Source organism: Pelmatolapia mariae, linkage group LG20, assembly GCF_036321145.2.
Source record: "Pelmatolapia mariae isolate MD_Pm_ZW linkage group LG20, Pm_UMD_F_2, whole genome shotgun sequence".
Lineage (NCBI taxonomy): Eukaryota > Metazoa > Chordata > Actinopteri > Cichliformes > Cichlidae > Pelmatolapia > Pelmatolapia mariae.
The window spans coordinates 32,325,386-32,341,458 of record NC_086244.1 but is presented as its reverse complement, the minus strand read 5'-3'; the positions used below and the strand labels follow the sequence as shown (position 1 = coordinate 32,341,458).

The 16,073-nt window shown below is 39.9% G+C and overlaps 1 protein-coding gene across 2 annotated transcripts in view; it reads left to right on the top strand.

Moving 5' to 3' along the window:
* celsr3 (cadherin, EGF LAG seven-pass G-type receptor 3) overlaps positions 1 to 16,073 on the top strand; it is a 119,209-nt gene that overhangs the window by 16,766 nt on the left and 86,370 nt on the right. For both annotated transcript variants that reach the window (XM_063463627.1, XM_063463626.1), the window contains exons 2-3: positions 8,464 to 8,807; positions 11,937 to 12,225. In XM_063463627.1, coding sequence (XP_063319697.1) covers positions 8,464 to 8,807; positions 11,937 to 12,225 — 633 coding nt within the window. The remainder of the gene's footprint in view (positions 1 to 8,463; positions 8,808 to 11,936; positions 12,226 to 16,073) is intronic.

The window sequence follows — 16,073 nt, the reverse complement described above, 5'->3', positions numbered from 1 at the left end:
GGGATGTGACAACACGGTGTGAAATGGGATTTAAACCCTTGTGGTTGTGAATACATGCGCTGTGAAGTAATGGGCTGAAGGCACCATGACAGCATTTAGCGTTTCGGAGATGTGGCATATGGCTTTTGTTCAGTGGAAATCCAATTTGAGTGTTTTGGGTGTTGCATGGTTGCTGTAATATATCTCCCCTTTTGGGGGTTTTCTTTTAATCTCAACTCCATTTACAGTATTGAGAGTGCATACAGTTTGAGCCAGACACTTAACAATGGTGGTGCTAATGCCATGTGTGAATGAATTAACCGTGCGCGGATTTGAACGACTAACCTTGCCAGTGTCAGCGTTCGCACACAGCCACAATGAAAATAAAGAGAAAAATGTCTGCATATACGTACACCACAATCCTCCATTCAAATGTCGCCTTTTAAAATGAATATTGAGTGTCCATCTGTAAGACATTAACTGAAATCACTATATGCTTATGTAACTTAATGGGTGTTTTCTCCATCAGCGGCAATGCGACGATTCTGAATGCAAGACACACGAATTATATAGTCTAAATACAAAAGAACAGTTTACTTTTGCAGCACGTTCAAGTTCTTTAAGACATGTGGTCTAATATCCAGTGACTAAAACCATCAACAAAATAAATATTACACTACAGTACTGTGCAAAGGTTTCAAACCGCCCCTCACTTTTTTAATATATGGGTATCAGATGCAGTGACTTATTGAAATGTGCATGAAAGTCAGAACTCTTCTTTGGATGTTTCTGCCTTTTGTTCTGTTTTCTGTCAAGATGATCAGACACCGCTTTAATAATGTTGAGGTCCAAGCCCTTGGAGACAAATCCATGACTGATAGAGTTCTTTTGTGTGTTTTGGTATTCTTTTACTGTGTTTGGGATCATTGTCATTATGAAAAATGAAGCTGTTTTCGGTCAAACACTTTCCCATTATATTGCATCTGGATAAAAACCTGATGATACCTTTCTGTTTTAATTATTCCATCAATTTTGACAAGATCTCCAACACCACTGGCTGAAATGCATCAGCAAACCATGAGAGATCATCCACTGTGTTTTACAGATGGCTGTAGACACTCAGTGTTGCATCACTCTCTTGTCTTCCGTGCATATTGGCAACAATTTGAACCAAATTCATCACTCTATAAGACCCGTATGTGGTTAGTCTTGTCTGATTTGGCATACCTCAGCTTCTTGATTGACAACTTTCCACTGAGATCATTTCTGATGAGGCTTCAGTGAACGGTAAAAGGATCACCAGAAGGGCCAGATGCTCAGGTCCTGGAGCTCTCAGGTGCTGCGTCACATGTTTGCTGGATTCCTCAAATTTTTTTGAGGACTCACTGCACAACAAGATATGCCAAAGTTTTTTAGCCAATAGATCTTTGGGGATCACCTTGTTGGTGCAAAAATGTTCTACCTGTCAAACATCATTTGCAGTTTCGGTCAAAGAAATTAGATCAAATTATGTTCTCATTTCAAACAAAAGCAGCCGAAGAATACCTTTGAAAAACCTCCTGCAAGCCTGTAGAACTACAGTATTGCTCAAGACCATGTTAAAAAATTACCAGACTTTTGCACAGTGTCCTGTCTCCACATACTAACTCAGTGCAGTCTGTTGTACATACTTATATACATACTTATATAAACTATAATATTCCCATTTCTTCACTTTTATATTTTATATTCCCATCGACTTCTACAGAATCACCAAGGCAGCCCTCCAAAACACTTAACGTCCCACTATAAAACTACAAAAGTGTGTCACTGATATTTCCATTTGCTTTTCAAAACACCTGCGCGTTTTGTGATCTTTTGAAAAAAAAATAATGAAGTCCATCCCAGCAGTATCTCCAAACCTTTGGTGATGTGGCTGTCCTCTTCAAGGAAAATGCCTGGGCTCTGCTTTGTGGCCTATCCTTCTTCCATGTATGGCAGCTTTTAAAAATGCTTCTAGGACTGTTTTTTAACTTCAGCTGTGGGTTTCAATTGTACGCTACTTTGCAGACTATTTCCGTCCGGATTTCCAGGAAGCGAGCTTAGGATGCTCTGACATTCAAGATCCTTTGAGTGTGCTATTAGTCAGGCTACCTGGTGCAGTGAGATAGCACTGAACCCCTTCAACCCTTTGAAACGCTGGGGACCCACAAAGCATCTTAGAACCAGAGCACCGATCGGAGACCAGCCTCTCTTTCACGGTGTGTTCATGTTCAGGAATCCATGGGACCGCACTGATGATTTCTGATCAGTGTGTTTATTCTTAGAGCCTTTATGCACGCCATCCCCAAACTCTCCACCCTCTTTGAAGTGCAGACACACGAAGGGGGAAAACGTTGGCTCAAAGCCCAAAGGAGCCATGAGAGCTTGCAAACACATCTCCAAGTTGTTATTTACAAAATGCTTTGTTTTCCCATGGTCCGAAAGATGCCAAAATAACCCTCCATTTGTGGCGTTTTCAGTTTGGAGTTTATAAATGTTTCATTGTTTCTATGTGAGCTAAAGTGCAGTGGCGTGAAGACATGGTGATGCATTAGTTATGACTTCCTGGCTTACAGGGGAAGATTACCTTTACTCACCTCTCACCAACAAATCCTGCTCCGTAACCAAGTGGAAGACACGAAGAGGATCAGTTCAAAATTACACATCAGGGTCACAGAGTTATGATGCCTGACGTCTTAGAGTTGTGGGAGGAATTTAAAGGACAGTAAGTCACTTGTGGTCAGGTTTGATAAACTGTTACTTTCACACAGCGGGTTGTGTCTGTTTACACTTTCTTTCTATCTTAAATTGAACTCAACATCAGTTCTGAATAGATTCCTTTAGTTGTAGAAGTCAGACTTGAGGTGAAGTCAAGAATTCAGACGTGGCAGAAATATTCTTTGACTCAAGACTCATTTGACTCAAACAGCCCAGATTTCTCACTCATTTATTAGTTGCAACTTTTAGCCAAACTCGAGTTAGGATGCCAGGTCACGTACCTGTATAGAGCTGACCTTACAGAAGGAGGTGATTAGTGAAACGACCTGGTCTGTCAGCACACGGGCATGGTTTGCTGTCTTAATTGGTCGTAACAGTCGTGCATGCTGAATTGCTGCTCTTTTCAAGCTCAGTATGTCTGCGTAGAGCGATGCGTGAAGAGCCTCGTGCTAAGTGCATGCTACTCAGATTATTTAAAGTAACGAGAAGGAGCCAAATGAAGATGTTTTCTGTGTACATTTATGTGTGTCTGGCAGGTTTAGCGCACAATGCATTGTCTGCTGGGGGGTTGATGCTAAAACCATCAAGACAAACAGGCAGTGGTACTATTGAGTGTTTCATTTGAGACTGTTAAATGATTTGTTGAGTTGTCAGATGTTCCTGTTTGAATGCCACTGTAGTCCCCAGTGGGCCAATGAAGGAGGTTCCTAGGAGGCAGTGAAAATATTCAGCGTGTCTGGCAGATGAAATTGTTTTTTTTTTCCTGTCAGAAAACATTTGAGAATACAGTTTGCAGGAGGCTAACACAATATGACTATTACACACAAAGCAGTATGCCAACAAATAAAACGAATCAATCGAGAGTTCTGTCAAGTCTTTGTGGTGCAAAGGTTCCCCATCAATATGATCAATAATAAAAGGGCATGAAGCAACTGTGGAAAAAAGGTCAAATAATCAGATGAACGGTCACATTTATTCTCCTTTTTTGTTCAAAATTAGACATTGTTTTGTAGAGAATGTTTGTACATTTCTTTTACTTTTGCCTCTGCCTTTTTATTACCTGTGCCAGGAGGTTATGTTTTTCATAGCATATGCATGCGCCTGTGCGTGTCATCATTTCGTGTCTTTGAACGCGTGATCTCGAGAGGTTTTAAATGAATTCTGTTTAAACTTCATAAGGTTGTAGAGTGGGGTCATGTTAACAATCCGTTAAAATTTGGTTTACACCAAAGTCTTCAGGGTCAACGTGATTGATGATTTATTGGTCGAAAATGGACAAAAACCCATTTAACCTAGAAACTATGATTCTAGTGTGATGTGTATTGTCTACATACCGTATAAGGATTTAAAATATGATGTCACATTGGACCTCTGACCTCTCCTTCAAGGTCAGTAGATTAATCTGATGTTTCTCACTGCCATCATTTGTACTGACAACATATAGGAATATAGGGACTGATAAATGGGGATTTTAAACATAACGTTACTTGGTGTTTATTACTGTTTTAACATTTAAAAAGATAATACTAAACAATGAAATGAATGCTACTCAAATGTAAAAACTGCACTCAAAATTCTGTCAACAGGCTTTAACAGAAAAAATAAAAGTCTGCATTTGCAAATGTTTTTTTTTTCCCACTTTAAACTTCTTAAAGTATGTCGAAAAAGAACATAGAAAACACAATGCTATTCCACTCCTTGGTGGAGGATTGTGCTCTTGTAGTGCTTCTTGTTAACAAATGTTTTGGGAAAGAGAAAAATCTGCCATGTCCTCACTTCCTGAAAGAGCAGTTTGAGTTTTAAGGTGATAATTTATAGCTGCTTTTTCTCATAGAATTAGATTGATAGCAATCTTAGGTACACGGTGTAGTTTACAGATTTTGCAGTTGTTTTTTTTTACCTAATTAGTAAGCGTTGGAAAAGCTGGAGTAGACATTGTTTAAACTTTGAACAGAACTCCGGGCCAGATTAGAATCCAGACACGACAGTCGAATCCGTTTTTCTCATCTCGCTCTCAGCAACACTCACATTTTTATCTACTGGATACAAGACATCACTGAAAGCCCGTTCTCCGTGTTTGAGCAAGAGAGGCTTAAAGTTCATCACTTCATGTCACAGATGTCAAAGTTGGCTGTTGGACCAGGATTGGCTTCTAAACTAGTTGTAATGACACAAATCCTGCCCAAAGGTACATGGCTTAAAATCAGACTTTATAAGAGCCTGGATTAATTTAAAAAGGGTCTCCTGATGTCAGATGCTCAACATACATCATGCTGAACAGCAATAGGGTGTGTGTGTGTGAGTGTGTGTGTGTCTATGTAAAAGAGGGTACTACTCGAGCAGATTATCCTGGGTCTTTTCATAGATCCCTGTCTCATTTCAATGACAATGGGAGATCAGTGTCAATTAGTGCCGTGTCTTTGCATTGTGATCCGGAGAGGCGATAATAAAGCTGGGTTTTAGCCCCAGAAGACGAGGTGACATTTAATTATTTCACCTAATGTATCCTGTATGTGCTGTACTCTATGACCGTATCAGTTTGATCCAAATGTGTTTCTTTGTGCGCATTATTTCCTCCTTATGTTCTCTTAAAATGTCCCCTACAGATTGTTTGCTAGGTTTGCTCCTCCGTCCCCTTCACAGAACCACTCTTCCCTCTGGCTGTTCATTTGTTATGATGGCCTCTGGATTTGAGTGTGTGTATGCGTGCATATGTGTGTGTGTGCTAGAGGTCAGTGGGGAGTGAGGCTCCTCATAATCCGGTAATCAAACCAGCTGCCACCAGACCCAACCCCCAGCCTCCATACATCCGTCTTTCCATTCTCTCTCGCTCTCGCTGTATGTCCTCCTGCATTCATTCTGTTCTTCTGACAGTTTTACGTTCTGCGTTTTTCTTCCTTTTGATGTCTTTTTTTTACATGTTAGGGAATCGCCAAATAACCATACATAAATCAAAAATCTAAATAAAAGAATTAGATTTTTTTCCCTTTTTAAAACTTAAATAGATTCAATTAATAGCATCCTGAAATATTTTTACTAAAGCATTAACAAAGATAAAGATTTGTGTTTATTTATAGTTGTGTAAACAAATAAAGCCATAATCTCTCCTGTTTTATTAATCCCTGGTTAAAAGCTCTCTCGCTCTCTCTCTCCCCCTTTTTTCCATTTCATTTTTCCATTGCTTTTTTTCAGTTTTTAATAAACCTTCTTTGCACTCCTTCACCCTCCACCGCCTCTCTGTCCTCCTGCTCATGTCCATGTCACATCTTCCCTCTGTCTCTGTTCACCCCTCACCCTCCACCCATAATGCTCCTTTTTCTCCCTTTCTTTATTTCATTCTTTCCTGTCATTTTTTCCGTGTATTGCTTTCTTATGGTGTGTTTGTGTACATTTGTGTCCCTTTATGGCTTATTTGCCAGCTTGTTGGACCAAATTGCTTTACAGCATACAACACCGCCCAGCAATACATCCAGTATAGATTAAACACACTTCGTGTCTGCGAATAAAATGGGTGTTTGTGAGGGCTGTGACCTGCTGCGCTTCCAATGAGCTCATTTTGTGGACTCCCAGCGAAAGGAGTGCCCTGTCGAATCTGTAACTAAAGCTGCGTGTGGGAAGAGGATGGAAACCCAACGCTTCCCTACATGAGAACGCTCAGTTTGCACGCCACCTTCTGTGTGACTCACAAATAGATGTAGACTTCAGAGGATCACTTTTCTCTTACTTAACTGTAACACATGATAATGAATTGCATCATCCTTTCTAGAGACGAAAGTGGACCTCAGAGGATTCAGCACTTTTATGCTGCAAATCTCCTATCAGCACATCTTATGCCTGACATGTAGGTTCACAGATGATGACTACATTCACACATACAGCAATACAGAGTGTCTACAGCCATGCTGTTTGATCTTCGGGGCTGTAGTGGAAGTGGAAGAAGAGCAAAAAAGCAGCACTAAAATACTTTGTGTCATGCTGTCTCCGCAGGATTAAGAAAGTGTCAGTGAAACCTAATGCAAAAAAATAAAGAGTTTATGTGGAGCTGCTGCCCATGTTCATACTCATCGTCTCTGCAACATATACGCTCATTGTATCAGATTTTTCATATTTGATGTTATGAATTTGCTTAAGCTTAGAAAGATTAGTGGTGCTGGTTAAATATTAAAGGCAACATTAATTATTAGACAAAAAACCTTTGCTAAGGCGAGCTAAACCAAGGATTTTAATACTCTAAAAAACACAGTGTGAGGCTTCTGTGCTTTGTATTTCTAACGAGTAGCACCACCATAAGTCAGTCATATTTTACCGTTCCCAGTACATGTAATCCAGTTGTTTCCTCCAGTGCTTACCTAGACATTCAAGCAGACCACAAATCACCTAATAACAGCTGATCTGACTGCCAGGCCAGCCTATATCAGCGGCACTTCCTGTTTTTCCATGGGGCTCACTAATTTAAGTTGCTTAAGCTTCCCTGCAGTCACTGTTGCCTGTGCTACTCACCTTCGCTCCAGCTCCTTTAATGCTATAACTGACTTAATCAGTGTCATATCGGTTGTCACAGATGCCTGCCTTCTTGTTTTTCCCCTGGGGTCCTCATGCTGCTGCCCCCGCCTTTCTATCTTTGCATATTTATTTGTTGAAATTTTGTTATGGATAAAAAAAATATATATAATATTTATTACCATAATCCAAGTTAGGTGGTATCAAAGCAGACTGCTATATTCAGGCTCCATAAACTCATTTTCTTGTAAATAGACAATCATATATAATACTATTATAATACTGTATAATGTGTCATACAGTAGTAATTTATCTGTTAGATATCTGTGTGAGAAACTTTCAGTGAACTGCAAATGTAAAAGAAAGTGTAAATTATGTAATTATCTCATAGTAAGACTTCAATTTTTAATTTTTTTAGGTTAAATGTCAATACAATATTAGAAATTAGGTTAATTTTAATTAAATTTTAAATATGTAAAGAAAAAGATACAATTAAACATTAATTGTATCTAAACAATTCAATGAATCCAGTGGATCAGATAATGTTCCTGCTTAGACATTAAGACATCAAAGCTTCCTCCTTCTTATATGAGTTCTAATGTCACAATTCCAATAGATTTTAAGGCAAATAAGGATTATTTATGTTTTTGCATTAGCTGTTTTTGCTTCCCTCAGACCGTACTGTCATAAAGCTATAATATTTTATATGTTGTCAAATCTACTTCCAGTGACCAGCACCTCATGGTAACCTTTGGTGTGAATTGATTGTAAACACCACTTTTGTTACATGAATATAAAACTAAAATGAACTCCACCTTTTATCAAGATCAGCCAATGAGCTTCAGTCCCAGTCCAGTGATAGAAAACGTAGTTTCTGTGGTATCATAGACACAGAAGCACTGGTAGGATCAGTTACCTGTGACTTTCTCTCCCACTCTTAATCAATTTAAGTAACATAAAATTACATTAATTACATTACGTTAACACGGTTGTGACTACTTCCTGTTTTATCTTTGCATTGGTGAATGTCTCTGCTCTTCTGTCGTCGCTGTCGTTCCTCACCTCTTCCTCTGAAGCTTCCTCTCAAAGCTTCTTCTTTCACTCTGTGCCCCGTCCACATCCTGGTCACTCACTGTGCCACTCTGACTTTCTCTCTCTCTTTCTCTTTCCTTATAACCCGCATAAGTTCCTCTTCTATCCGTTCACCTAACTGGCTGCCCTCTGCTTTCTTCTTCAACTCTTCAGATGGCGTCCACAGCATTTCGGCTCAGTGTGTTCTCCGCGTCCTCATTATCACAGAGGACATGTTGGGCAGCAGTGTCACTGTCCGCCTTCAGAACATGTCCCAGGAGCACTTCCTGTCACCACTGCTGGGAACCTTCTTGGAAGGTGTGTCCGCTGTTCTCTCAGTTCCTGTCGAGGATGTTTTCATCTTCAACATTCAGCCGGATCTGGATGCGGCACCCGGAGGAATCCTGAATGTCAGCTTCTCTGCCGCATTGCCGGGCGGACATTTCTTTCCCTCTGAGGCCCTGGAGGAGCAGCTGTACCTGAACAGGCCGAGGCTGACGTCACTGACACAGATGGAGGTTAGTCCATGTGCAAAAAGACACACACAGAGGAATCACACCTCTGAGTGTCTGACTTTAACTCCTTCATCACATCACAAAGGCAAAAATGTTGGCAAGCATATAAATACCATTTAACTCTCTCATGTGGTGTTTCTCTGGTTCAAAGCATGGTCTTTTTGCTGTATTGAAAACAAGAATTTTCTTTGAGATTAATGAATGTACCTTTGATAATAAAAAGAGCCTTACGCTCTTTCAGGCTGCACATGCACTGCATGAAATTATAGGAAGTCAGTTAATAAATATTAATCATTTATGAGGTATAACATTTAATATTTCTTGAAATTATTTATTTTAAAATGTATTGACTTATTAATTCACTTTATTAAAAAGAATGACAGTAAGCCTATGTAACAGAGAAATATTCATTAGCTACACCTGTTTAACTGCACATTAATGGAAATATTGATTCAGCCAAACACATGGCAGCAACTTAATGAATTTACGCCTGCAGACATGGTGAACCCGACCTGTCAAAGTTCAAATCAAGCGTCTGAATGAGAAAGAAAGAACATTTTAGTGACTTTTTAATGTGGCATGGTTGTTTGTGCCAAATAGGCTGGTCTGAGTGTTTTACACTCTGATCTCCTGGTATTTTCCTACACAACCATCACTAGAGTTTATAAAGAATGGTCTGAAAAAGAGAACATTTCCAGTGAGTGCCATTTGTGTGGGTGAAAAATGCCTTGTTGATGTCAGCGCTCACAAGACAACAGGGCAACAGTCAACTCAAATAATCACTTGTTGAAACCAAGGTATGCAGAAGAGCATCTCATCAAACCTTGAAGCAGATGGGCTACAGCAGCAGAATAACACCCTGGGTGCTACTCCTCTCAACTAAGAGCAAGAAACTGAGGCTATAGTTTACATGGGCTCACCAAAAGTGGGCATTAGAAGACTGAAAAAATTGTTGTCTGGTCTGACGAGTCCCAGTTTCTGTTGAAATATTTGATGTAAACATAATCAAAACATGTTTTCATCCTGCCTTTCATCAGGGGTTCAGGCTGCTGGTGATAGTGTTTTTTTCCTTGGCACACTCTGTACCAACCCAGCATCATTTAAAGGCCTCGTCTGAGGGTTACTGACCATATCCATCCCTTTATGACCACGGTGTGCTCTTCCTCTGATGGCTGTTTCTAACAAGATAATGTTGATTGTCACAAAGCTCACATCATCTCAAACTGGTTTCTTGAACATGACAGTGAGTTCACTGAACTCAAATAGCCTCCACATTCACTTCATGGATGTGCAGCCGGCATTGCTGCAGGAACTGTGTGATGCTGTCATGTCAATATGGAGCAATATCGCTGAGGAATGTTTCCAGCACTTTGTTGAATCAATGCAATGAAGAAGACAGCTCTGATGGCAAAAAGTACTAGCAATGTGTAACTAATAAAGTGGCCTGTGAGTATACATCTGAGCTTGTTGGATGTGAACTAGTAATAACACAATACAGCTTCCTGTGGCACATCAGCCATGTGACTTTACAGAACAATGGACAAATATGACCATTAAATGTTCTCATGCATGAAATCAGGAACACCTGGACAAGCACATCAGTTATGTAATGTTTACACAACCCAAGGGAATCTCGCAGTAAGAGAGAGATAGACAGAAGCAGAAGGAAGAAGGTGAATCCAGAAGAAGAAAAGATTTATAAAGGGGTGGGAGAGACACCAGTGGTGAGGGCAGAGTGCCTTTGACCTTATCTTAACAGGCACTGTCACACAAATGCACATGCAAACAGGATCTTCGCTCTTAAGAAGACACAATCTAGTGAATATATCTGGTCCACTGGCCTTAACAGCAAGCAAAAGCTGTAAATATACTATTTGGGAAAGTGACTGGTTATGCAAAGAAACACAGCCCACTGCTGTCACTGTGTCCAAGGCAGCATGCTGAATGACTGATAGCTGGAGAGGGTTGACCTGTGGAGAAGGGTAAGACTGCTAGTATCAGGTGAATGAAGGTAATATTAATATTGAAAATACCCCCCTGCAAAAAAAAAACAACCCCACACAAAAAAAACCAAAAAACAACAACAACGTGATAATAAAATTACATTGTTTAAAATGGAGTCAATAGAGGCATTCCCATTTTAAATATGTATGTCTAGCATTACTGAAGATTACCATTTTGTAGCAAATGATAACCTACACCAGCCAGAAGTGTGAAGCCACCTAACAAGTCAATCAGTGAGAAACTCCATGATGCAGCTCCTTCCCCAAACTACAGGTATAGACTTTTATAACCAGCCTATACATCATAGCAGAATTCAGAAGAAGGTGGGTTTACCTTACCTGCCTGCACATTTACTGTTTTGATTTATGTGCCGGTTTGACAGTAAGTATAATATAGTAAATAAACTTTAAAAGGCTGTGTAGCATTTTTGTTTTTTTGATGCTCCTACCAGTATGACTGTGACAGTGCCTTACAGTAACATGTTTATATAGCCATGAGCATGTTTTAGTATTAGCTAGCATGCTAGCATTCAAAACATTAGCATGTTAGCATGTTTAAAAAAAACATAATTTTTTTTCTTTCATGTTATTATTTCTACCAGTAAAGGATTTTAAAATACAAATTCAACCAGGAACAGATACTGATGGTTGCTTAGTTTGTTTTTATATTGTTTTTTCAATTTATGCATTTCCTCGTTTGCCCAAATGATACAAATTAAGTATAAGAAACTGTTTTGGCATCTTTCTTCACTTCATCATAACATGTTACAAATTCATTAAACTGTATCTTTATGTAATTGTTAAAAATGATACTTTTTAAAAGCTACTTTAATAATGATCAGGGAGATTTTTACTTAATTAACTTCAGTACTAGGTGCTGATAATATTTAATGTACTTTTAGTTTAGTTGAATTGTTATAGTGATGCTTTTACTTTGAAGATCTGAAGACTTTTTCCACCATTGCTGAAATAGATCACTGGAACACAAAAACAAGAATGATTTCACCACTTATAAATATTAAAAAGTAACTTTATTATGAGTGATAAAAGAAGCCCTGAGTGAGGACGCTTGAAAGTCTAAATTGAGAATATTCCTCACACTACACTGTTTCCTCTGCTATTGCTCCAGGTCCTCCCGTTTGATGACAACGTGTGCTTGCGGGAGCCTTGCCAGAACTACATGAAGTGCATCTCAGTGCTGCGTTTCAACAGCTCTGCCCCCTTCATCTCCTCACCCTCCATCTTGTTCCGGCCCATCCACCCCATCGCAGGACTACGCTGCCGCTGCCCAGTGGGATTCACGGGTGATTACTGTGAGACAGAGATCAACCTGTGCTACTCCAACCCCTGTCTGAACGGAGGGGTGTGTGCCCGCAGAGAGGGAGGGTACACCTGTATCTGCCGCGAAGACTACACCGGTGAGTAGCGAGGGAGTGTGTGCGTGTGCTGTGTTTGAAAGTGTTTTGTGGAAAAGTCTGTTTTTGTCTGACGAACAATGTGATATATTCATACCGATGATAAACAGTTTGTTTCAAGAAACTGTAGAATAAACCAGGTTTAATATAAGACTGAGTCATTCTTGCCTTGTCAGTTAAATTTAATAGAACTGATTTATATCTAACCAGCTTAGTCCTGATCACTCTTGTTGCCCACGTGCACCACACACTGTACTGTCGACAGGGTATTTTTTTTTTCAACTAATTGACATTTCCAGTAGTGAGTCTGCTTTAATGAAGATGTGCTTGGAAAATGAGTGCAGGTCTTATTAGCAGTTCTTCTAGATCAAGCTTTGAGGGAAATCCTCAGAGGAAAGCTTTCATATGCTTGGTTATGATACAAAAACCAGACTGCTTAAAAAGCTTACAACGCTTAAAAAGAAGCACTTTCATCTGCTTAAAAGTGGAAAATTCTACTGCAAATTACTGTTTGTATGTTCCCATTGTGCCTGCATAGATTTCCATGAGGTACTCCAAGTTTCCTCCCACACTCAAACTTGTTAGCAATGATTCTAAATTGTAAAATTTGAACCCTGTATTGGCTCCAGCCTCTAAGTTCACTCTTAGTGAAGTGATGAAGAAATTGATGAATAAACAGTCTGTGTTAAGGAAAGTCAGCTATTTATGACTTTCTTATTAAAGTATCTTCTTTAATTTTGAATTATGCGTGCAGTATTTCCTGTTTTATTTTGATAGTCTCTCGTCCTGTGTGCATAGAGTTGAGTTTTGCTTGCTCTGTCTTGTTAGTGAGTAATTAGTTACAGCTGTGTACACCTGTGGTCCACCCTCTCGTTATCCTGTGTGTGTAGTTAAGTCTTCAGTTTTTCTCGGTTCTTCGATGTCTCATCACAGTTTGCTGTGTCTTTCCATGTGTTCAGTGGTGTCTGTCGTTTGTTCCTCATTCCAAGTTCCTAGTTTCTAGTTTTTGGAGTTTTGTACTATTGTATTTCTTTAGTGTCTGGTAGTTACAGTAAATAAAGCTGCCTCTTTTAGTTACCCCTTTGTTTCCGAGTCCTGCCTTTGGATCCTACCTCTGGCTACCACACAGCGCTACCTTCTGTTATGCAGCAAGGTACTATAGATGTGCAAAGATTAGCAGCTAGCTGTGAAATGAAGTAAATTCTCTGTTCTCCAATCATCCAGAAGTATCTTCACAGCATCTTCTTCCTCTTTTTACTCTTGTTGCTCTCCCCCCAAACACATCTGGCCAATAAGCAAACTGAATATTCTCACATGGTTTTTAGTGATGCATTTTGGTTCACTTACAGTTCATTTGGATTTTTCTATATGTGAAAGCAAACCAATCCTCAGGGAAAAGCTACAAGTTTAGAAACTCATCAACTGATCTTTTTGTTCCGTAGTATTCACAAAGTCACAGTGATCTTTCGAAAGTTTCAAACCTTCAAATGAAATGCTTTGATTTTTTAAAGTTGGGTCATTATGAATACACATAATAATACAATGATCAAAATGCATATATATATATAATACACATGCTGTAATGATAGGCCGGAGGCAGCATTTGTGTGTTCAAATTGTTTTATCTGCCTGTCATTGGTTTGAATGCAGTGGCCACAGATAAGAAGAGAGGTGTATTTTCAAAGGAAAAGAATGCAGTGGAGTGTGTCTTTGTGTGTTTGTCTGTTTGTGTCTGATTCTAGCCTTTAATGCTGCGCTCTGAAAACTAAAACTGACTGTGTGCGTCTTTGTTCATGTCCCACACTGACTTCCGTTTTGATCTGTGCTGTTTTCACTCTTTTGTCATGTTGAGCTGAACAACATGAAAACACACACTCTGCCTCCTGGGAGAGCTTTCTCCTCCTCAGCCCTCTACCTGTTACTTAGTCTTTTGTACTCACACACACACAAACACACACATATGCGCATGCACACATGCACGCTAGCGCCACTGCCACGCTTACCGTTTTTTAATCTGTTGCCTTTTCATACACACTCTAACACACACACACATACACAGTGCTTCGTTCTTTCTTACCTTTCCAATACACCGGACTTATTTCAACACGACTCCGATTTTTCCCTTCCCTTCATACTGCTGCATTGCTTCTGCTATTGAGTGGATGTGGGAGAGGGTAGAAGCTATGAATGTCAGCGTGTGTGTCTGGGGGATATTTCACATTGCCTTTTATTTCGAATCAAAAGAGAGCTGGGGGAGTGAAGCAACACTTTTCTTTCATGAGAGAGACAGAGTGTTTTCCGAACTCCCACCGAGGCAGACAAGAAAAAAAGAAAAAGAGATGAGGAGAGAGATAGGAAATGAGCAAAGGAGAAACGGAGGTAGAAAGAGACGTAGAGCGAGTGGGAGGGAGACAAAAAGTGGAGTATGATGAGAAAAGGGAAAGAGAGATGTAGAGAGGCGAGAAAGTTTAAGAAGTGGAGAGAAATTTGTAAAAGATGGATAAAAGGAACTTGAAGAAGAAGGAGAGGTATTAAAAGCATGAGGAAGAGAAAAGATATTTTTTTTATAGATCACTGGATTGCAGATGATACCAGAAAGAAATTGGTAATTGAAATGGAAATAGAAATTTCTGACAGTATGTGATCCATGCTTACAGCGTCCACAGGAGCAGAAAACACATTTAAGTGAGGGGGCACAGGGTGGACAGAGAGAAATGACACAAAGTGTAAAAGATTGGACAGCAGAGCTTAAAAGATGAAGGAAAAGAAGGAGGGGAGACAGCTATGGCAGCATAGTGAAAAATTAGGGAGATGGATGAGAATAACACGGACGAGGAGCTATAGGGGGAAAAAACGGAGAGGCATCTATGAGAGAGTGGGATAGAGCGCTGAAAGAGGGAGTGAAGGAAATCAGATGGATTCTGGGCAGTCATTGTTGTGCTTTTCCTGCGTAGGCGTCGGGTGTTACAGTGTCTTGACAATACCCTAGAGCTATTGGGAAGAGGAAAAGAAGGAATACAACAACTAAACAGGGACGAATTGATTCCCAAACACTGAACTCTCCAGATATCTCCTGACTAAGTTTGTGCTGCTGCTCATTTTTCCATCCTGCCATTATCCATCCCCCCATATGCTCTTTTGCAGCTTTGAATTGGGTTCCCCGAATATCTGTGGATTGCTCACACAGGCAGGAGGTAGGCCCGAGGTTTTGACCGAGTCGGAAAACTTTCTGTTTCCATTGAGGGAGAAACTCAAAAGATCTGAGTCAGGTGTGATCTCTGAAGCACTGTGCTGTTTCTTAAGGGTAGGTGGAGCACAGTATGCCCATCACAAAGAGCATAAGCCATATCTTTATCATGATTGAGCATCTTCGCCTCCTTCACCAATGAGGCAAGGTTTTCATAGTACATGTAACCTCAGGCTAACCTTTCTCTAAACTCCACATTTAACCTCGGGATAAGTCATACTTGACACTTTAAAGGTGGGTTACCGCTGCTTTTTACCCAAGCTGCGTAAAAAGGTTCACACTACCTTTGTGGTGCCAACTCCAGATCTACAGCACTAAGAAAGGTAGTGTGAAATACTGCATCAGCAGGGGTCATGTACTATTCAGCTGAGTACTGAATCCCCAGGGTTAGCCCGGGGTTTTAAATGAAACCGTGACACCTTATATGTTAAACCCAGTGGGTTAGAGTCAAGGATTAAAGAATTTTAGATTAAAAACAGGATTTTGTTTGGACTTTGCTGATTGGCCTTTTTCACAGAGGATCCTCAGGTATATCTAATAAAACTAGTGAATCTCCTGCACCCTTTCAACCCAGTTTTACCACCTATTTCCTTTTCTTACTGTT